Below are 21689 nucleotides of genomic sequence, written 5' to 3'. Positions count from 1 at the left end.
CGCAGAGTGAGAAGGCAGAGGAGGATGGTGGTGTGGGGTATCATTCTAGTTGGAACAGTCAAGAGCTGCCTCTCTGAAGGAGGAGGATTTCAGTAGAGATCTGAGTGGAGAGAGCAAGTCTAGTAAAGATCTGCTAGAGGAAAATCCCGAGAGGGAACAAATGCAGAAGCCCTTAGGGATGGATCATGCTTTGGCTGCAGCTAAGAGTGGAGAAGGCCAACAACGCTAGAGCAGAGGTAGGCAGTATGGGAGAGGAAATCGGAGAAACAGGCACCAGGTCATGTAAGGCCTTCTTTGGAAGCCTGTGTGTGTGTGTGTGTGTGTGTGTGTGTGTGTGTGTGTGTGTGTGAGAGAGAGAGAGAGAGAGAGAGAGAGAGAGAGATAGGGAAGCTTTGGGGGCAATAATATGGCCTGACTTACATTTTAGGCCGCCAGTCTGGCTGCCTTCCAACTAGCAAGTCAATCATGGAAGTAGACAAACCAGCTAGGCGTTCATATGTTCATAAGTAACATACAATGAATTCTAATAGGATGGTAGTGGTAGAGGTGAATGGGGTCAGGTTCTTGCACCGTGCCCCGGTCAAAATGCCCTGCGCCCGGCAGCAACCTTTCCAGGGATCTCCCGCAAGCTTCCTTCAGGTGTCAGAGCCAAGCGGTGTCCACCACCAAGCCCATTCTGCGGAACTTGCGACACCCCCCCCCCCCCCCGGCCTCCCCCGCCTCCCCTTCGGAGAAACAGCCTCTTGAATCGCTCAGCTGCATCTGAAGCTTCCGAATCCCTTAATTTAAAAACGGGTAAATGGAAGCTCTCGCGGGGAAGCGGGTCTCAAAGGGATTGAAACCACTTAAGGAAACAAGGTCCTCAAAGGAAATGGGGTTTCCACAGGGAGCCTGGCAAGCACTGCCTGTTCCCAGTGTTCAAAAACAGGGCGGAAATGGAGGCCGCCCAGGAGGTTGCCCTCCAGTCGGCTGGAAGGGAAATTCGGTTCCACCGCAGCCACAAGTCCGGGAGGCCCCCTGCCCCCGCGTCTGCCCGCAGCCGTGCGAGAGGCGCGAGCCCCTCCGAGCACGCCGCGAAAACAGCTTCGCCTCACGGGAGCGCGCACGCGCCCCTTGCTCTGTTTGCCGTTGGCCCTAAGCCCCGCCCCTTATGCGTCCTCCGCGGAGGGCTGGGAGCCGAGAGCTCGCGCGACCACTCTTCCTTCAGTCTTCTCCAGCACCTCGTCGCAAACGGGGCCGGAAAGCGTGGCGGCGCAGGCGCAAGCGCCGAGAGCGGAGGCGGTGGTGGTGGCGGCCGCTGGCCAGTGTAAGATGGCGGCGGCGTTGGTGGCGGCAGTGGACGGGGCGGCTGGGCCTGGAACAGTCGGAGCAGCCGCTGGCAGAAGGATGACCCAAGACGGGAAGCGGGCTGCTGAGCCTCGCCGGCTCCCGTGCTTGTAACTGCCCCAGCCGGACACCCCCCCCTTGACCTACCCGGTCCGTGTCTCGTTCCGGCTTGGCCTGACCCCCTCGCCCCTGGCCCGCTCCCCGTCAGGATAGATTGGATTCCTTTCCCAAGCTCCCGGGGCTCAGGTCTTTTCCTGGCCCCGACCCGGGTCTCCGCCGGGAGGACTGGCTGCCCTTGCCTCAGGTCAGCCCTGGGGTTGCCCCCAAGAGCCTGCCCCACGGTCCACAGGGACGGCTTTGCTGCTCGGGTGACCCGTTTGGGTGCGCGTGTTTACCCCCTTAGGCTGGGGGAAGCGGTCGCCCTGCGTCTCCCCGTCACCTCGGGGCCACCGCGCAGTGTGCCCCCCTCCCCCATCCCGAGTTCTCGGGCCCAGCACCTTGTACGGAAGGCCGAGGTCCAAGTCAGTTGTCGCCGTCTGGTCTCGCTCCCTTTGTAATACAATTCTCGCAGCTTGCTTCCCCTCACCCCCAGATCTTCCAGGGCCCCGCAGAACCGTACCCTTTGCTCCCTGTTAGTTGGAAAGCATCTGGTGGCTTGAATTTCTGACTCATATGATTGTCGCTGGAGTCTCTGTAAACAAACCGGCACTAACGCTATCACATTCTCTCCGGGATTTCCCCCCTGCCCTGTGGCTTCTTGTTGAGAGGTTTGGTTATGGGTTAGCAGCGACAAGATTCAGGTTTTCCTTTTAAATGACTTTTAACGTTTTAGCGGAGCTGGGAGATGACTTGCCTGGTTCGTGGTATTTCTGTAACTGCCTGGGTTATTTGTTCAGTAGTTGGGCTTACTCTGGTTTTAAACAGTGCCGAGGAGGTCTGAAAAGGAACTAAAATGTATTCACAGATGTGTCGTGTTATGGTCAGTAGAGATACTTTTGCCATTTAAACTTTAACTTTTCTCAGCCCTTCAGTGAATCAACCGACCTATTTTCTCAGGAGCTCAGCCTGGCCCAACTTCAGTGATAAAGAAGGAAAGGTGAGTAGGAGTTGAAGGCATTTAAATTCCTGAGCCCAAGACAGACCCTACCCTGATGCCCAAGTGCTGACCACTACAGTCATAAAATTCCTACCCCAGTATCCCAAAGAGTTGGGGTGTTGTTCTTGGCTGTGTTCCAGCTCCGGTTAAATTACTTTGACAAGTTTTATGGGCTGTGGGCGTCTTGACTTTCTGTCCTAAACTGTTGCTGGGTATCTTCAAATAACGCACCCCGCCCCCCCCCCCCCACCTCGTTAAGCCTAGAAGGGAATGTGTCCCCCTCTTCCTTTATTCATTTGCCTTGTGTGTTGCTTTTCTGTGGATCGTGTTTCTTACGTCGTTAAAAGCTGGGAATTAGTCTGCCTGAGTTCTCTTCAGCCTTTTGTCAAATCGAGTCTCTTCCCTTCTCAGGGCTTTGCATTGTTATTTGTGTTTGGAGGAGAATCTTCGGCTGCTTGTCCCCGAAAGCTGGGAAGTGGTGCTGGGGAGGTCGGCGTCCGAGTTCAGTCCACTTGAGAATTCCAGTTTTGCAGGACATCGTAGTAAAGTTGGGGTTAAAAAAACCCAATCAGCTGCTCTTTAATAGCCGGTCTGAAGAATTTGGGGTCAGCCGAGGAATCATCTTGTGCATTCAGCAGCACAGGCCAGGGTCAGAGAGGGAGTCAGAACATACTCGTAAACGTAGTTTTTGTAAGACTTCTGGCTTTCTGGTAGCGGAGGATAGTGCTGTGGTTGAAGTCCACGGGATGTGACAGAAGAGCTGAGTGGCTCTGGGAGGGAGGCCTGGCTGATTCTTCATACGTTCAGGGTAGGTAGTAGGTAAAGGTTGAGTGGGACACTGCTGAGTTTTGTTCCGTGTGGTGTCCTGATTGGAACATCAGCCGGGCATGTCTGTGTGTCAGTGAGACAGATAAGTACAGCCGTTAGAGCTGGACAGATCAGAACTTAACTACTGTACTAAGATTTATTGGCCATGTGACCTTGGGCAAGCTACTTAAACTTCTCTGACTCTTAATTGCCACATCTCTGAAAGTGGGATAACGCCACTTACCTCCTACAGTCATTGTTGGTCTCGTGGGAGGGAACCTGTGTGAAGCTCTTATATTGTGCCTAGCGCATGATAGACACTGAAAAAATGTCTTCTGTTTTCTTTACACATTGTTGCTATGGCTTTGAATAAGGCATGCGCCAGTTTCTACTTCTTTGCCTTCTGTTTTCCAACGTAGTTTCCTTTTTATTTTTTTATTTTTTGTGAATCGTTTTTAACTGGTCAGCTTAGATGTCTGCTTTGTAGGCACCCATCTACAGTTACCTTCTGAACATGATTGGAGTCAGTGTGGTGGGGGTTCAAGACCAAGAACAGCGGAAATAATTAGACGTCCGTGTGTATGTGTCTCTCTAAATAAATGCGTTCTTAGACTAAACATCAGTGTATCTCCTTAGTTCATCGCCTCCTCCTCTTGGTCTCTGTTCATACACACCTGGTCAGCGTTGACACGAGGATTGGAATTCCTTCCCTTGCTGCTTCAGCGTTCACTGCCTCTGCTCCAGCTACCCCTTATGCCTTTTCCTTTTTTGCCTTGACGAGAATACATTTTTTCAAGCTCTTGGGCTCTGCAGTGACCCCCATCAATAGATCATCAGAGGCCTAGACCATGAAAAGGTCTCCTTGTTCTCGGAAGTGAGTCTGGGCTAGGGAGCTAGGAGTGTGGAGCGTTTTATTTCATCTCCCCAGCTGGCCCGTCTTAACAGCATGATGGCATAGATGCAGGTTTTTAACCTTCTCTTGTTGGCTTTTCTTCTACGTTTTTGGGGGAGGTAAGGGCACATGAAAATTAAAGTGTTGATAACGTCGCAATGAAATCAACTGTATTCATTCAGGCCAGTGACCAAATTAGACTTGGTCAGCTTTCGTTACCACCACCACCAAAAGTAGACTTGGGTAGAGGGTGTTGAGGTGGACTGAGACTGCATTTTTATTATTATTATTATTTTTTAATGTTTTTATTCATTGATAGAGTGAGAGAGAGTGAGCGAGCGCGAGTTGGGGAGGAGCAGAGAGAGACAGAGATACAGAACCTAGAACAGGCTCCAGGCTCTGAGCCGTCAGCACAGAGCCCGACACGGGGCTCGAACTCACGAGCCCTGAGATCATGATCTGAGCCGAAGTCAGATGCTTGACCGACTGAGCCACCCAGGCGCCCTGATTTATTACTTACGTTTTTGTGAGATCTGGAGATCTGTGTTGGGAGAGGGGTGGGGTGGGAGGAGAAAAGGAGATATGTTGAAAAAGGTATAACTTTGTTCCTTATTACTCTGTGTGCTGGGTGAGAATCTCTCCTCCCCCAGGGGTTTCACCTTCTGTGCTTCAGGTGACATCTGTGTATATAGTGAACCAGTATTCTTAGTTTGTGGGCCACAACGATAAAATTCTTACTTTTCTGAAGTTATTTTATATTTCAGGGCGTCGCATAAGACTTGTCGCATCTTAGTAGGAAGTATTTCCTAGCATGGCTGAGTGGGAGGGTAGGTATGCTTGTGACTGTGACCTTAGTTCCCACCACCAGCCTGACAGGGCACTGTATACAGCAGTCTGTGGAATGTATAGGAACCAGCACCAGTGCTGTGATCCTTAGCGTTCACTAGGATCAACCTAAGACAGGCTTGTCTGCAGAGAGAGTAAAAGAAAGCAGCCTTTTGGTGGCCTGTTTAAAACAATACTGACATTTCAGAAGCAAAAGGACTCTAGAAGACATTCTGCAGAAGTGTGCCCTGTTGTGGGAGACTGAGACCTTCGAGTTTCATGCTCTCGGTCCTGTGTTCTATCAGGTGAGTTGCAGTGACTAATTAACCTTTGTTTTCAGGAGATAGATTTGTTTCTGGATTGTTTCTACTGGAGAAAAGTTATTCTAAACATGTCTAGGAATTTTCCGGATTATAAAAGACAGAATTAAGAGGTTTTTTTTGCATAACATTGGCGTTAAAGTTAGTCGTTAAGACTGAATTAGCTTTTTCTTTTTTAAAAAAACAAATTATCGGTAAGCCAAGATAATCGGCTTACACTCAACCAATTTGGAACCCCGGGCAACTAACTGGAAGAATTGAACCAGCAGTGGACACGGAGGTAGTGACACGTGTATCTCTTCATGTCAAAGCTACCTGCCAATGATTTTAGGTTAGCTTCACAGTAATAATGAAAACTTCATCTTAATGTTTTTGTGCCTGTAGTAGAGGAACTGTGCCACGGTTAGGATTGGTCAGAAATTCTTGTTTACTGATTCAGTTATTTTCTTGGAGAAGAAAGTCCTTGAGAGGTCTTTGAAAGTTAGTGCGTGATGAATTTTGTGACTCGGTCACGCTTCTTTAGAGCAGGCTTTTATCTGTGTCTCTGTAGGACCTGGTTTCTGGGCCAGAAGCCCACTTTCTCAAGTGCTACCTTCACCTCTGGAGTGTGCACGCTAAAGATAAATTAATGAACTGAGTCTGCCCTGAGTTTGCAGATAGGGCCTGGGGAGTGACTAATATGACAAAGACGGCATCTTTTTAATGAAATGTAGTATGTGTAATGGATTGGGTTATTGGCGACATTTTTGGTATCACGTGTGAGAGGTTAGATATTTGCTCTTGTCATTGATACGGATCCTGTGCAAGGAGGCCTGTCCAAATTCTAACGTGGAGCATCCATGCTTGCCTCTCCTGTCATTTTGTTGTTGTTGTTCTGGTTTTTCTCAGCCATCTGGAAACCTGTCGTAGGATCTACCTCTAGTGGTAGCCAGGAGGCTGTATTCCCCTGGTGTAGTTTAAGCACTGCCACATTATCAGACGTGTTTTTGACCTTATTTTAGGACCCAGCATTAAGACTCTTCCCTCTCACCTAGTGCAGGTAGGAGGGCACTTCTTGAGGTTTTTAGACTTTCCGTTTTACTGTTTTATTATAAGTTCTATCTTTGGAGCATCACACTTCCATCTCCTTTCCAGTGATTAAAGAACAGTTTGCAGTGTGAGTGCAAAAACTGGTAATGGGGGCTGGATTCTCATGTAAAGGTAAATCATTTCATCGTGGAAACACAGTGGAGTTTCTTTGGAAATGAATTTTCCTTAGAATCATTTAAACTGAGGTAAATGGGCTTAAATGTTGTCATAAAAGGTCCCTTAAGTCTGTTGCCGCAGACAGCACTTAAGGTTTAGAACGCATTCCTAACATACTCTGAAATACTGTTACTAGAATTAAAGCCAATAAACTGTAAACACAGGACATTTGGAATTACCACCAGGGAGAGGAGGCATGCATCCAAAGGAGGAAAGAAGTTTCTTGTTCGTAGTATAGTTGATGCAGGAATTCTTTATTTTCTTCCTCGTCACCTATGAGGATTGCTTTGAGGTCCTCATCTTGGCCATCCGGTGAGCCTTCAAGAGGGAGAACTCGGAGAGAGGCACCTGGGTATAGTGCTTTACCTGTAGTTCGTAGAGCATGGATGCGCTCGAGAGATATTGACAGATCTCTGAGTCTTTAAAAGGTCAACGAGAACAGGTCAACAGATCTCCTAGACTTAGAACCGTGTCCTCATTTGTGTACGGTGTTTGGAAGATCATTGCTGGGTGGTGAAGACGCCCAGGCTTCTCTAGGAAATGTGGTCTGGAGCCAGAAGTGAGAAGCCAGAAAGAAAATACACGTACCTCCCAGGTACAGACAAGCTCTTTGCAAAAATGTCTTCAGTTCTCTAAACCAGCTTCTGCAGGGTAATGGTATCATCCCATTTTATAGGAGGAGAAACAAACGTAAAAGTGCGTGGGAGAGGCAGAGTCAGACCCAGGTCCGACTGACACCAGAAACCCTTCTGTTCTACCAGGTTCTGTCTTGAAAAACCGGGCTCTTCAGTGCGGAGTGATGAAGCAAATGAGCTCAAAGGAAGAATTCGGTGTTTCTTATAAGAGTGTATCTAAAGAATAAAAGGTCTGTCCACATGACTGCACAAATAAAAACATTTCTGGGGCGCCTGGGTGGTTCAATGGGTTAAGCGTCCGACTTCGGTTCAGGTCACGATCTCGCGGTTTGTGGGTTCGAGCCCCGCGTCGGGCTCTGTGCCGACAGCTCGGAGCCTGGAGCCCGCTTCCGAGCCTGTGTCTCCCTCTTTCTCTGCCCCTCCTCTGCTCACGCTCTCTCTCTCTCAAAAGTAAACATTAACAACATTTAAAAAAAAATACTGAATTGTTTAAACATGGGTTTTAGGTGATGATTGATTGGTAGACTGATGAATTTTTTCAGGAAATAACTTTAATGGACTCAACTGAAGAGATAACTGAGTCCTTTTATGATCCTTGAAGAGGGAGGAAATGACATTCTCCCTTTATATCTGGGGTAATTCCATGGAAAGCTTCTCTGCCTCTTTGAGCCTTTTCTCAGTACGCGTCTTTCTGGGCCTCTCTGTAGCATTTGAAATGGGAATTCTCTCTTTCTCCCTCTCTCTCTACATGGACCGTCCCCACCTTCTTGAAACCTTTTTATCTCTTGACTTCCAAGACTCCTAGCACTCCTTATTCCTTCCGCTCTCCTGAGCATTTTCCTGCCTCCCTCTTACTTCTTTCTCTAAGGGTAGATGTTAACCCGGGATTGTTTCCTCGGACTCTCTCACCTTTCTCGGGTACATACGTTTTTGTTGTTGAGTGAGGTAAAGTTTATAAGGTAGTTGATTTTGGAGCTTCTCCATGTAAGTCGTTCCCACGTCTGTATCTCTGACCCTGATTTCTCAAATTTCAGACCTACACTTGTTTTCTACTACCTTCCTGACATGTCAACTTGGATTTTAAACATAAAATCAAATTCATCTCTTCTCCCACATGCCAGCCTCTCATTTATGGGGTTGACTTCCCTTGGGCACCCAGACTCAAACTTGTCTTTTTGATTTTGTGAGCTTCATAACTACCATTGAGCCATCAATTTTACCTCTACAGGGTTCTCACATCAGTTCTCTTCTTGTAATGTCTTCTGCTATCAGCCTAAGACAGGTGCTCATTGCTTTTTACCTCAACAACCATGGCAGCCTTTAAACTGGTTTGTCCTTCCTTTTTTGTCCGTTTCTGTCGATCTTATTATCCTTGACAAAATAATCTTCCTGATGCCACACACACACACACACACACACACACACACACACACACCCTACTGCACTCCTTAACTAATCAGCTGTACCCCACCAGCCAGCCAGACCAGACTTGAACATGTTTTTCATCCTCCATGTATTTATTTTCCCATCCTTGTCCTGGTCTTTCTCACCTTTACGCACTGAAATCCTGTCCTTCCTTTAAAGCCCAGTTTATCTTTTTTGTAACCGTGATTGGTGCTTGGGTCACTTGTATCGTAGTTGTGTACTCATTTTTCCTAATCGATGATTGGCTGCAGAGGGGATCATGACTGCCTTGTCTGTATTTGTAGCTCCTGTATTGCCTTGTACGTTGTTGTGTTAGTAGCTTGTCTGTGTGTAGATGGGCCACTGGGTGGTGCCAGAGCCCTATAATTGGGATAAGCAGGGGCAGCTCGAGCGCCGTGCAGTTAGGTTGCCTTGTGCTGTGAAGTCTGCACAACACTGATGGACATTAACTTCCCCGATCCGGAAGCATGTATGGTCTCTTTCTGCTCCTCCGTCCAGCTTACCAGGGGAGACCGGGCAGTGTGGTCAGCCCCTCCAGGCACTTAATAGAGAGCGGCCCAGAACCTACCCCCCCTGGAAACGTGGTTTATAGTATGAGTTTCAGTCTCCTTGGGGTTATGCTTTGAATTTCAGTGCGTGAGGTTGTCTGATGAATAAACTGCATACCAATGGAGTGTGGCTGGTGGCCGGAAGGTTGGCCAGAAGTGTTTATTGTGAAGTAAAGAAATAGTAAGGTGAGGAGAAAGGATTTAAAATGAGCCATTTCAGCTTGAACTCCACAATTGGGGATGGGGAAAGTAGGACTGGTCGATTCCAGATGGACCGCAGAGCCCAGGGCAAAGAGGTAAATTAGGCCCGTGGATGGAGATTGGCCCTGAACAGCTGTCCCGTGATGGGGGTGTCGGGACGTCTGTCCTCCCAAGAGCAACCCGAGACCGTGTGGCTCTCTGGTAGGTGTTTTACCAATCATTGAAGTATTTCCTACCACTGTTTCTCAGTTTCAGAGGAAATTCTAAAACTTTGCTCCAACTACGGGTGTCGGTGTAGGAGAGCGGGGCCCTTGACTCGCAGAGGGAGGCGCACCACGCCAGGCACCGGGCCGCCCGGAGCGCTCCGGGCTCGTGTGTCGGTGAGCTCGGGTCTCAGTAAAGGGAGCAGTGGCGGTACCGTTCGGAGGAGTAGATGTGCCCGTTGGGCCTGAGGTGAGGTAGAACTGTCAGACCTATTTTCCTAGCAAAGGAGTTAAAATGAAATTTAATTTCAGAGAAATTTGAAAAATAAAAGCAGTAAGTATGCAAAATAACAGTACAACCACTGGAACTATTTTGAACTGCTTTCGGTTCTTGATACGTTTAGCTGTCACCAACTAGGTGTTGGGGTCTTTTAGAAGTTTAGGCTTCATCTTGCCTATCTTGCTTTTTTTTTTTTTTTTTTTAAGTGTTTATTTGTTTTGAGAGAGAGGCAGGGGTAGGGGGGTGGGGGGGAGAGCATTCCAAGCAGGGGACGTGGGGCTCAAACTCACAAACTGTGAGATCATGACCGGGGTCGGACGCTTACCTGACTGAGCCACCCGGGCACCCCTCACTTGCCTTTAATGGTGCTGCTGGTAAGTCACGGGCAGCTTTGGTCACAGTAAAATTCCTCCTACACTTTCTTTTTCAAACAAGAAGACCTGATGTTTTGCCTTCATTTACTGTGGTGTGTTGACCACTTTAGCTGACTTGTTACTGTCACAGGCTTGAGAATTTAGTATTTAAAAAAAAATTGTTTTTCTAGTGTTTATTTACTTTTGAGACAGCGAGAGACAGAGCATGAACGGGGGAGAGTTAGAGAAAGGGAGACACAGAATCCGAAGCAGGCTCCAGGCTCCAAGCTGTCAGCACAGAGCCCGACACAGGGCTCGAACTCAAGCTGTGAGATCATGACCTGAGCTGAAGTCGGATGTTTGACCGACTGAGCCACCCAGGCGCCCCATGAGAATTTAGTATTTTTAATTTTTAATGATCGGGCTTTGTCCTTTACATTTTGCCCAGCTTCTTCCCCCTGCCTCCTTTCTCTCATTCTCTTTTGTTTGGCCAAATTTATTGAGGGATCATTCACATACAGTAAAATCTATGCCTTTTTTCAGTGACCTGTTCTGTGGACTCTGACAAACGCATACTCCCGTAACACCACCACCCACGGTCGAGGCGGGCAACAACTCCGTCGTTTCTAGAAGTCTTCTTGTGCCTGGTCGTTGTCCATTCTCCACCCCCATCCAGCAACCACTGATCTGCTGTCTGTCCCCGTAGTTTATCTTTTCTAGAATGTCCCATGAGAGGAATCCTGTTACGTAGCTGCTCGAGTCTTGCTTTTTTGACTTAGCATGACGTATTTGCGACCCGTCCTCGTTGCTGTGTGTGTCAGTAATCCACTCCTTTTTATTGCTCTGTAGTAGTTTATTTTGAGAGAGAGAGAGAGAGAGAGAGAGAAAGCGTGAGTGGAGGAGGAGCAGAGAGAGAATCCCAAGCAGGCTCTGCACCGTCAGCCCAACACAGGGCTCCAGCTCACAAACTGCGAGATCATGGCCTGAGCTGAAGTGGGACGGACGCTTAATCGGCTGAGCCACCCAGGCGCCCCCACAAAGTACTCTCGTACACTGTATTAACTGCCTCTTTGCTTGGTTTTTGGTTAGTATTTTGTCATATATTGGGTTAAAACTTTAAGGCCTTTTCCTTAAGACAGGAGAGATCTAGGTCACTGGCCTTTCTTGGGTAGAAATTAAAATGACACCTGGATCTTTTTCCCCCATCCCCCAGTAGTTTACTCTTTAACCTTCTGTTTGGCAGGGGTTATGGTTATTTTTAGAGTGTAGGCAGTAGGGCTAATCTAATTAAACTCCCCCAGCTACCTGGGACAGTGAGCTCATCAATCGGCTCCTCCAAGCTCAGATTCGTTTGCTCTGGACTGAATTTTACATGGAAATCGATCAAGGTAAAAGCAGTGGATTTGCCGGGAATGTAGTGCAGTAAAAAATGAAGAAAGCAATTTATGTTTGGGTCAAGTAGGGTCCCTAACCTCTGATTATAAAATAACCATCATCTTTGATGGCGGCAGAGACTCTAGAGTGGTTCTTATACCTGAGACCTAGGGCCCTGTTCTAGCATCTTAGCCTGTTTTCAGTTGGACACTTGAGTTCCTGCCCCAGAGTTGAGATGGCATTAAACTTCTTCATTCCGACAGAAATTTATATCATAACAACTCCTTTCCAAAGTGATTGTATTTTATTGTCATCATTTCTTGGCTTTTTAAAAAAGTGGTCCTCCTGAATGTGCACCCAGAGGGGTATGGAATGTGGTCCGGTGGTGTATAGAGAAAGAATGTTGGAATTTTTTTTTTCCCTACAAACATTAAATGTAATATTTAATGTGAATCGGTTAGATAACGTGTATGTACATGCACGCACACATATTCAGGATTCATGGTAAAAATTTTCACCGATAGGGGTTTATAATCCGTTTTGAGACCCCTGCTCCAGAGCGTCCTTCTGCAGAACGTTTAACGTAGAATTCTGCTTATCTCGACCGTCTCTGGAATTAACCACTACTGTTTTACAAAAAGAGAAAAATGAAGCCTCAGGAAGGCTAAGTAGCTCATCCAAAGTCAGAAAGGATGCTAATGGCTTACTCATGCTGCAACCCTGGACTAATTTTCAGTCTACAACTAATTTTGCTAAACTCCATGGCCCCTAAAATGTGACCTTCAGAAGCTATCTGCCTTCCAACTCCGTGATTAAACAGAGTTGGCATAAACATTCACGGGGTTGTCCCTGTTTCTGAATTTAGCAATACGTTCCGTCAGCTTTCTTCCTCACGAAGAAGATCTCATTTTGCAAGAACCGTAAGCCATTTTCCCCGAAAGACCAGCTCTGCAGCCTGGGGTTGAACCGTGAGGCCCTGTTCTCCCCCTCGCCAAGCTAGGAGCTCTGGCTTCTCCTGGCCCCGGAGGCCGGGAGCGCGGCTGTGTTTTCAGGCACCGACCTGAGTCTGCAGCTCAGGCCGTCTGGGCCTCTGGAGGAGTTGGTGCAGTTCGGGCTCGAGAAGGGTCTCCGGAGCCACTTTCTTCTTTGGAGGTGGATGATGGTGAGGTGGAAAGTAGGGGCCGGTTGAGAGGTTTGCTCCCGGAGGTCAGAAACCTCAGGTCTCTCCCCAGTTGACCATCATCACGTGTGCTTATGACCTGAGGTTTTTAATCTTAGAGTAGCACAGCTTGTTTTCCTTACCCTGCGGGACTTTTGCAGTTTAAATGGAATGAATTTCAGCCCTGGGTGGGGAAGAAGATGCTGCGAGATGCTAAAGAGTAGAAACAGGGACCACCGCCAGGAAAGGCCGGTGCTGTGTGCAGACCGCTCACAACACGCCGCCTCCGAGCAGCAGCCGGAGGAAACCAGCCGGCCCCGCGGGCCGCTCTTCGCCCGTCGTTTTCCGCGCGGCTTCACAAATCTGTGCTTTGTTGGCATTGTCTCCCAGCACCCTTCCAGGTCCTTCCCCAGACTCGGCCTTGGTCCTGCCTGTGCATTATTTCCACCCCCTGCCCTGGGCTGCGGAGCGAGCCTTGGGCAGCTGTCTCTTGGCAGGGGACACTTGCTGAAGCAACTTGGATTTCTGTAGAGGAGAGTAGGGGGTAAGGATGCGGGCGGGGCTGCTTCTGGGATAATTGTTATGGGAATGAAAGGGCTGTTGAAAGATTAGAAGCCAGTGTGCCTGGGTACGAGGACCGGAGTCATAATCATACTTTGTCTTTTACCAGTGCCTTTTGTCCAGGCACTGAAAGGGCTTCACAAAATTCTAGTCTGAATAATATTATTCTTCGCTCTTTGGAATTTGCTCGAGGTGGGAGTGAGGCTCTGTAAAAATAATGAATGTGTTATGGTGGCATAAAAGGAAAAAAAGCTAGGTACCCCCGGTTCCCAGACAGGGCTTTGCCGAAAAGATAAATCTGGTGAAAGTTGGTGGAGTTAGGTGCAATAATGTTTGCTGTTTTATGAAACGGACTGAGATGGAAATGTCACCCTCTTCTTCCCCAGCTTTGTACTCGGTGACTTACTTATAAGAGGAAGAAAGAAACCTTAGGTTCTTTCTTGGGGGCAAGGTGCTCCTTGCTCCTGAATTCTAATTCGGCTTTGCTTCTCGTCGTCCTTAGTTAATGTCTGTGCCTGTAAGTTTGAAGCTAGGCGTCTGAGTAAACAAAGCCCAAGCTCTCACCCCAAGAGCTTGGTCTCTTCTGTCTCTGTTGACTTGTGTGTAAGATGATGTTCAGAGTCTGGCCCTCTGCTTCATGTTATGAAGACAGTGTTTCATAAAATTTATGGACACATCTGACTGAATTTACAGCAGAAGATTCCTGCCTAGAGGGCAATGCTGAAGCTAGCTTTTTGTGTTAAGGCTCTCTGCTTGTAGTACCTGTCACTGGATATATGCCTGCTGGTTCAGGTTTTATTTCAGTTCCTTCCTTTCCATCTGAAAAAGCATTGCCAGTTACTCAGGTAAAGAGATAGCAGTTGACCTCCCAAAGATACTGTCTCTTTATGGAATTTAGACATGGGGGAGGGGGGCCTGATATGATTTTCAGCAGCTGAGAAGCCCTGTTGAGCACAGACTCAAAAGTTTTTTTTTTTTAAAGCTTTAAAAAAAAAGTTCACTTATTTTGAGAGAGAAAGCAGGAGTGGGGGAGGGGCAGAGAGAGAGAAGTAGAGAGAGAATCCCAAGCAGGCTCCGTGCTGCCAGCACAGAGCCCAGTGCGGGACTCAATCTCACAAAACAGGAGACCGTGATCTGAGCTGAAATCAAAGAGTCGGACGCTTAACCGACTGAGCCCCCCAGGTGCCCCCCAGAATAGTTTTTTAAAGTAATCTCTACTTTAAACCCCCAACATGGGGTTTGAACTTCACAACCCCTACATCAAGTGAGAGTCACATGCTCCAGTGACTGAGCCAGCCAGGCACCCCTCAAAAAGTCATTTTTATGAAAACGATAAAGGCCGTGCGTTGTTAAATCTCCTGTCCCTTTTCTCTTCTCTCCCAGATTATTTCCTAATTGTTTCCTTTTCTTCCTCTCCTAAATGCAGGCTGGCTACGGTAAACATCGTTCAAGATGTCCGGCAAAGGGAACGGCGCGGATGGCAAAACAGACTTAGCCAATGGTAAGGGGCCACCTGAGGGTCTCCTCCTCCCCCAGGGAAAGTGGAGGCCTGGAGTTTAGTGGAGGGAAGGACATCTTTCCTAAGAGTGGACCTCTCCTGCGCTGTTTTGTGTGTAGGAAACAAGGAGTTGTGGGAAGGTGCGTTTCCCCGGTTGTGATGAGAGGTCTCTTTCTGTGGTGGCTTACAGTTCGATAGAGCTAGTGGACGACGGACGGAGTTACAGCCTGAACCGACTGGAGTCAGGGCTTGCTTGCTTGCTTTGTAGGGTCTCGGCAAGTGTGAAATCACTGGGTCGAGGGCAGGTTTGAAGGTAGAATGTCGGGATTTTGACATGGGTTATTCGATCAGTGCTTGAACCCTGAGCCAGCTTCTTAACTGAGAAATGTCCTTCAAATGCATAGAATTGGGCAGCACAAGAGTCTAGCGTTCCTCAACGCCTTGCGGGCCAGGACTACAGGCTAAATTCTAGTTGATGTGATTGGTGGAACAGTGAAGCGGAGTAAGGAAAAGTGAGATTTTTAAAAAATGCTGTGTATTGCTCCTTTGTTCCCTTCTTATCATTGCTGTTCATTCATCTTCTTTCTGTAAAAGACAGTGGTTCAGATTTTTTGCTGGGCTTAATTGAAAAGTTCAGGGTTCTAGAGTGGTTTGGAATTTGGCTGTTAGCCAGATCGGGGATTAGCGGGCTAGGGCCAGCAGACCAGATCCAGCCTGCCACTGTTTTTGTAAAGTGTGTTGGAACACGGTCACGTCCCAATCATTCACATGGTGCTTACGGGTCCTTTTGTGCCGTAACGGTGGCATCGCGTACTTGCGACAGGGCCCTTTGTAGAAAAAATTTGCCAGCCTCTGGGCTAGATCTTGGTCATCGACTGTTAGGGTCGTCTTGCTGAGCTCGCGATTTGCTCCGGCCCTTAAATTAATCTGGTAGAGCCCCCAAGTCATCTTGATCGGTTAATCATAATTTTAACAGTAAATGCTAGGATTTTCGGTGTTTACATCTTCCTTCTGCGTACAAGCGAAAGTGTGGTATTTCGTCCTTTCTCACCACTCCCGGTTTCAAAGCCAATTGTGTGTCAGAAACCACAACTAGTAATCTTTCTCAGCATCCACAGCAGTCTCAGCAAATGTAGTTCCTAGGAGAAAATTGCTGCACTTTTCCCCTTTTTCTTCCAGTTCCTGCACCAGTTGTTTTCATGCTGGGATCTTAGTTGGGGTGCTTTTTTGAAAAGAGCTGTTTGTGTGTCTCCCAGCCTTCTGTCACTGCTTGAACCAAAGTGCTTGTATTGTTCATCTGTTTTCTGTGTTGGGTTTTGCCTCAGAGTTCGTCGCGAAGGGGTTCCGTTGCCGCCAAGATTTTTAGAAATTGCCGCTCTGCTCCAGGCGACTAAGCGGTCAGGCACTGCTTTGAACCCTTTAAACGTCATTGTGGGGTCGGATAGCTCGTACGAGAGTCGCCCGTCGCCGGTCTGCTTTTCCTGGCGGCCTTCACTTCTGGTGAGGTAAAATTTGGCATCATCAGGAAAGGAGGCCGTGAACAGTGTTCAGAATCCTCATTCCCTCCTTCCTTTCTTCACACCTCGGCTTTAGTGTGGAAGTCGTGGCCGTATTGGCTCTGGCACGTTGCCAGAGTGCTCGCTGCAATAAGATCTGGCTGTGGTTGGGAGGATGCAGTGTCTCGTTGTCGGGGGCTAGATTGCTCCAAGTGGCCCAGTTCTTTTATGGCCACCAACATGGCAGACCGAAAAACATGCTGAACTTCCCTTCCCGGCGCCCTCTGGTAGCGTTGCTTGTCATCAGTTGTGCGTGTGCTTCCTGGTAAAACTCTACCTCAGGGTACAGTTCCAATAACTAGATGTAGTGCTAACGTTATTAAGTCAATGGAAGTTGTTAGAACACATTTATTAGCAAACAGCGAACCAGGAACCCAGGACCACGGTTACCGCATGTCCCTTCTACCTCCTTCCGGATTCTTAGTGGACTTTAAGACCTCAAGGGAAGAAACTGGGATTTAGGAGGTGGGAGGTGGTGGTACTTCCTTGAAGTAGGAAATCGTTCTTGTCTACACCCACTGTCAGAATGGTTTTAATCTGTTATTTTCTGCCTTCCTCTAAGAAGATGGAGGTGCCAGCTGTTGCTGGGAATGGCTGTTCTTTTTTTTTTTTTTTTCCTATTTGACTTAATTGTTTGCTGTGCTTAATAGACGTGTGTCCAGCAGAACAGAGCTTAAGGTAGTTGTATCGGATGTACTTGGACTCAACCTGGCTGTGCTTTGCTAGAGAGAGGCGGGGGGGGGGGGGGGGGGTTGTTGTCAGACTCTTGGGCTGCCCTGTGGTTCTTCACTTGGGTTGAAGCACCTTTGTTTGTGTGTGGCTTTGATCTTAATCTTTCCAGTTTCCTGTCCTGTACGAGACTCCCCCCCCCCTCAGAAGGTAGTCTTTATGGTAAGCACTTGAACAAAAGCACGTTGACCAGAGTTGGTTTCTGGATCTTGGGGCGTGATGATTTCTTGGACCGAGGAGGGAGCATCCTTCTGATCACTGTCCCGTTTCCTTGTCTTCCCCCTCGCCCGCCCATTCCTCACTACCATGCAGGAAGCCTGTCTAGCAGTCCAGAGGAGATGTCTGGCGCTGAGGAGGGGAGGGAGACATCCTCAGGCATTGAAGTGGAAGCCTCAGACCTGAGCCTGAGCTTGACTGGGGATGATGGTGGCCCCAACCGTGCCAGCACAGGAAGCCGGGGTACAGATACGGAGAGCTCAGGTGAAGACAAGGACTCTGACAGCATGGAAGACACTGGCCATTACTCCATCAACGACGAAAACCAAGTGCACGACCGCTCAGAGGAAGAAGAGGAAGAAGAGGAGGAGGAGGAGGAAGCGCGCCCTCGGCGCCGTGTCCAGCGGAAGCGGGCCAACCGTGACCAGGACTCATCAGATGATGAGCGGGCCCTGGAGGACTGGGTGTCTTCGGAGACATCCGCCCTGCCTCGACCTCGGTGGCAAGCCCTTCCTGCCCTTCGGGAGCGGGAGCTGGGTTCTAGCGCCCGCTTTGTCTATGAGGCTTGCGGAGCAAGAGTCTTTGTGCAGCGTTTCCGCCTGCAGCATGGGCTCGAGGGCCATACTGGTTGTGTCAACACCCTGCACTTTAACCAGCGCGGCACCTGGCTGGCCAGTGGCAGCGATGACCTGAAAGTGGTGGTTTGGGACTGGGTGCGGCGGCAGCCGGTGCTGGACTTTGAGAGCGGCCACAAAAGCAATGTCTTCCAGGTGAGGCAAGGGAGCAGGACGGCCACTGGGAAAGTCAGGCAGGAGTTAGACAAGCCTGAGGTGCTTGGAGCGGGAGCAGACAGTGAGTCTGGGCTGGCCTCGGGGCTCAGTCCTGTCGTGGCTCCCTTGATAGCTTAGAGGAGTTAAATACGCTGAAAGAGCCATGACTGCCTTTCATTCTTCCCAAGCCTGGTGGCGGTCGGAAGCCTCGTTATAGGTCGGGTGCTTGGAAGTCATCAGGAAGGAACTCGGGGGGCCCTGATAGAAGGCATCCATCTAAGAGCAGAGGCTCTTGAGCCAGACGGGCTTCCCATCCTGGCCCTGCCCCCTCGCTAGCTTTGTGATCTTGGGCAAATTCTGTAATCTCCGGCTTCAGTTTGTGTATCTGTAACGTGGAGCTAGTAACAGGATCGTGAGGATTAATACGGAAGCTGAGCAGTCTAGAATCCTGTCTTGTACTTAATAAACGTTTGATGAATATCTGTTAGTATTGTCCTTCTCGTTTACTCATCAGCCCCTCCATCATACTGGAACTAGCATTGATTCCTGGGTGGGAGCTCTTCTGCGGAGAGAAGGCGCTGGTTGCCTTTGTAACAAGTTTCCCTTTGCTTCCTGAACCAAGATAGACTTTCCTCCTCTTTTCCTTACGGTTCTCCCCCTCGTAGGCGTAGCCCTAGTTCACCTGAGCACTAATCCTGTGCCAGTTCAGCCTTCCAGAGTCACCTGCAATGCCATCTTCTATCAGAAGGTTTTCCTCCCTCTTCTTTAACTCTTGGAAGAAACTGGATTTGAGCCAAGGGTATAAGGCTAGGAGAGCCAAGTTTCCAACCGTTGCCCAACAGAAGGGATGGGGTGGGGCCGTTATCCCGTTTTTCCCTCTCAGATTCACCTCCTCAATTTCTTTTGTGTATCCCTTTTTGTCGTTAACGTTCCAGGCCAAGTTCCTTCCCAACAGCGGTGACTCCACCCTGGCCATGTGTGCCCGTGACGGGCAGGTGCGGGTAGCAGAGCTGTCTGCCACACAGTGTTGCAAGAACACGAAGCGTGTGGCCCAGCACAAGGGAGCGTCCCACAAGGTAAGTAAGCTCTCGCCCCCACGGTTGTGTGGTCCAGCTCCTCAGCCCCGGATCTCAGCCAAGGCCTTCGTAGATCTCTGCCCATTGTGTCCCTTCTGTTGTGGACACCTGCCTCACTTCTCTCAGTCCTAAAATTTGTAGCTGGAAAGGGAGAAAAAGCAGCCACCCTAAACTTCTTGGAAGGCAAGTGTTTGAGAGCTCTCTGGATCTTGCACGTGTGGCATTCAGTTGATGAAGCCGAAGCCGACCCACGGTTGCTTTGGAAATCCTTGAGGTCTCCTGCGGCTTCCAAACTTCTTAAATCTACTTCGATTGTTATCTAGAACATCTTAACAGCGCCAGAGCCCTAGTGGTCGGCTCCTCGCATGTGAGAGCACCAACTTTTTGCCCAGGTCTCAGGGCACAGACAGCACTATTTCTGGAAGCCCTATTTAGAACTGGGAATATAGGACAGACAGTCATGGGGGCAGCCAGTGAGGAGCTGCGAGCTGCCTAGTCTCAGAGTGGTCATACTGTGGGAGGAGAGTGGCCCGCTTTTACAAACCCTAAGCTAATGCGTATCCTTTTCTAGCCCAAATGGCTCGGAAAATATGAAAATTACCTATTTCTTTGATTCTTAAGCCTACCCCAAACCTGCTAGTTAGTTAATTTTTAGAACTACAATGTAGAGAGTGACACTTGGGCACCATTTTTCTGCCCACCCGAGAGTGGAATTGATTTTGAGAATGAACCTTAATGGCTGACGTTTTTCTTTGGTATTGTTACTCAGATCCCTTGAGGACTTAGTTGAAAAAGCAAAACTCCTGTCCTCTTGACTTGTATGGGATCAACAAGCTCTAACTAATTCACACACAACAAGAGAGAATGGGTTTATTAGTTCTTTTCCTGGGGTTTTATAACAAAACAGCTAGGCAGGTTTCTCACTTAGGTATTTAGTTAGTTAGTTAGTTAGTTAGTTAGGTAGTTAGTTATGGGACAGAGGGCACAAATGAGTGAGGGGCAGAGAAAGAGAAAGAGAGAAGTTGGGGCTCACCTGGGGCTGGCTTGTGTTTTACCCAAAGCAGGGCTCATGCTCACCCGAAGCAGGGCTTGAGCTCACCAGATGTGGAACTAGAACTCATGAACTGTGAGATCATGACCTGAGCCCAAGTCAGATGCTTAACGACTGAGCCACTCAGGCGCCCTCTTGAGATATTTAAAATGCAGTCCTTCCCGGGGTGCCTGCGTGGCTCAGTCAGTTAAGCATCCGACTTCGGCTCAAGGGTCATGATCTCACAGTTCATGAGTTAGAGCCCCCCATCAGGCTCTCTGCTGTCAGCATGGAGCCCACTTGAATTTCACCCCGTCTCCCTCTCTCTCTCTCTGCCCCCCCCCCCACTTGTGCACGCACACACACACTGTCTCTATCAAAAGTAAATATTAAAAAATAAATAGTAAATAAAATGCAGTCCTTCCTAAAGATAAAGGAATAAACTAGATGGCCCTGATTCTAATCTGTAGAAACCTCATCCTTTCTTTTTTTCTCCTTCAGTTGGCCCTGGAACCGGACTCTCCCTGTACGTTCCTGTCTGCAGGTGAAGACGCCGTTGTTTTCACCATTGACCTCAGACAAGACCGGCCAGCTTCGTAAGTGTAGCAGTAGATATTTTTACATCACTGGACCTCTTGGCCTTGAAAGTACCCTGCGTGTCCTAGGTAATACCCACCTCTCCGGTCAGTCCCCAGAGTCCCTCTGTGCCTATGCTAAGAAGCAGATTGAGGTTTAGGGCAATTCCTCACTTCTTTGTTGTTGTTTGTCTGTTTCTCAGCAGTGTAGCACTGTTCATGTGTACTTTTATTTCCAGAACGAGATTCAGTCATCTTACGTGTGAGTTTGAATAACTTGTTGATCTCCTCTCCATTCACTTGGGTGCCACTCAGCTCACCCACAGGAAGCACATCACCCTGCAGGGCAGCTGAGACATACGGTCCTATGTAGTTTTCAGTTATTTATAGAAACATGTAAACAAATGATAAATCTTGAACAAAAATATTGGTAGCTATAGTAGAGTTCTGTCTTATCACAGCTCATGTAGACATGAATTTGAGACTCGTGATTAATGATTAAACCCTTCTCAGCTATGTGATCTCATAGAAAGAACATAGCATCTTGTTTGGATCTGGACAGACCTGGGTCAAATTGCGACTCAGGCACTACTAGTTACGACCTCTCTGACTTTTCTGAACCTCAGTTTCTTCAGTCTGACTTTGGGCATAATCAGTATATCTTACTCTCTTGTCTCTGAGGGTTATTGATAAAGGTGCTTGAAGCCCCAGCATAGTGTCTGGCACTATGTTTGGAACTGATTATATTATGGCTACTAATTATTTTACTGTGTTAAAATTTTAGTTCTTATAATAAACAAGTACATCTTGTTTAAAAATTTCAAATAATAAAGTATGTGGGCAAAATGTATATGCTTCTTCATGCACATCTCCCCCACCCTCACTTTTCTAGCTATTGGTACCCATTGTTAAAAATTTTGGAATACCTTTCCAATCCTTTTTTATACTTTTATGTACCTTAATATATACACATATGTTTCACCCATGTA

At 48.2% G+C, this 21689-nt stretch overlaps 1 protein-coding gene across 3 annotated transcripts in view; it reads left to right on the top strand.

The window, feature by feature from the left end:
* Positions 1-1176: 1176 nt before the first annotated feature.
* DCAF8 (DDB1 and CUL4 associated factor 8) overlaps positions 1177-21689 on the top strand; it is a 40667-nt gene continuing 20154 nt past the window's right edge. The window contains exons 1-6 of one of the 3 annotated variants that reach the window (XM_019433232.2): positions 1177-1306; positions 2350-2422; positions 14677-14751; positions 17346-18019; positions 18955-19095; positions 20627-20721. In XM_019433232.2, the coding sequence (XP_019288777.1) occupies positions 14703-14751; positions 17346-18019; positions 18955-19095; positions 20627-20721 (959 nt within the window). In that variant the 5' untranslated portion in view covers positions 1177-1306; positions 2350-2422; positions 14677-14702. The other 2 variants (XM_019433231.2, XM_019433233.2) reach the window with 2 other exon arrangements.

The sequence above is a fragment of the Panthera pardus genome, unplaced genomic scaffold (assembly GCF_024362965.1).
Source record: "Panthera pardus isolate Hobbes unplaced genomic scaffold, ASM2436296v1 HiC_scaffold_21, whole genome shotgun sequence".
In the NCBI taxonomy this organism is placed as follows: Eukaryota; Metazoa; Chordata; class Mammalia; order Carnivora; family Felidae; genus Panthera; species Panthera pardus.
The sequence above is the reverse complement of the archived record's forward strand: the minus strand, read 5'-3'. Positions and strand labels throughout refer to the sequence as shown.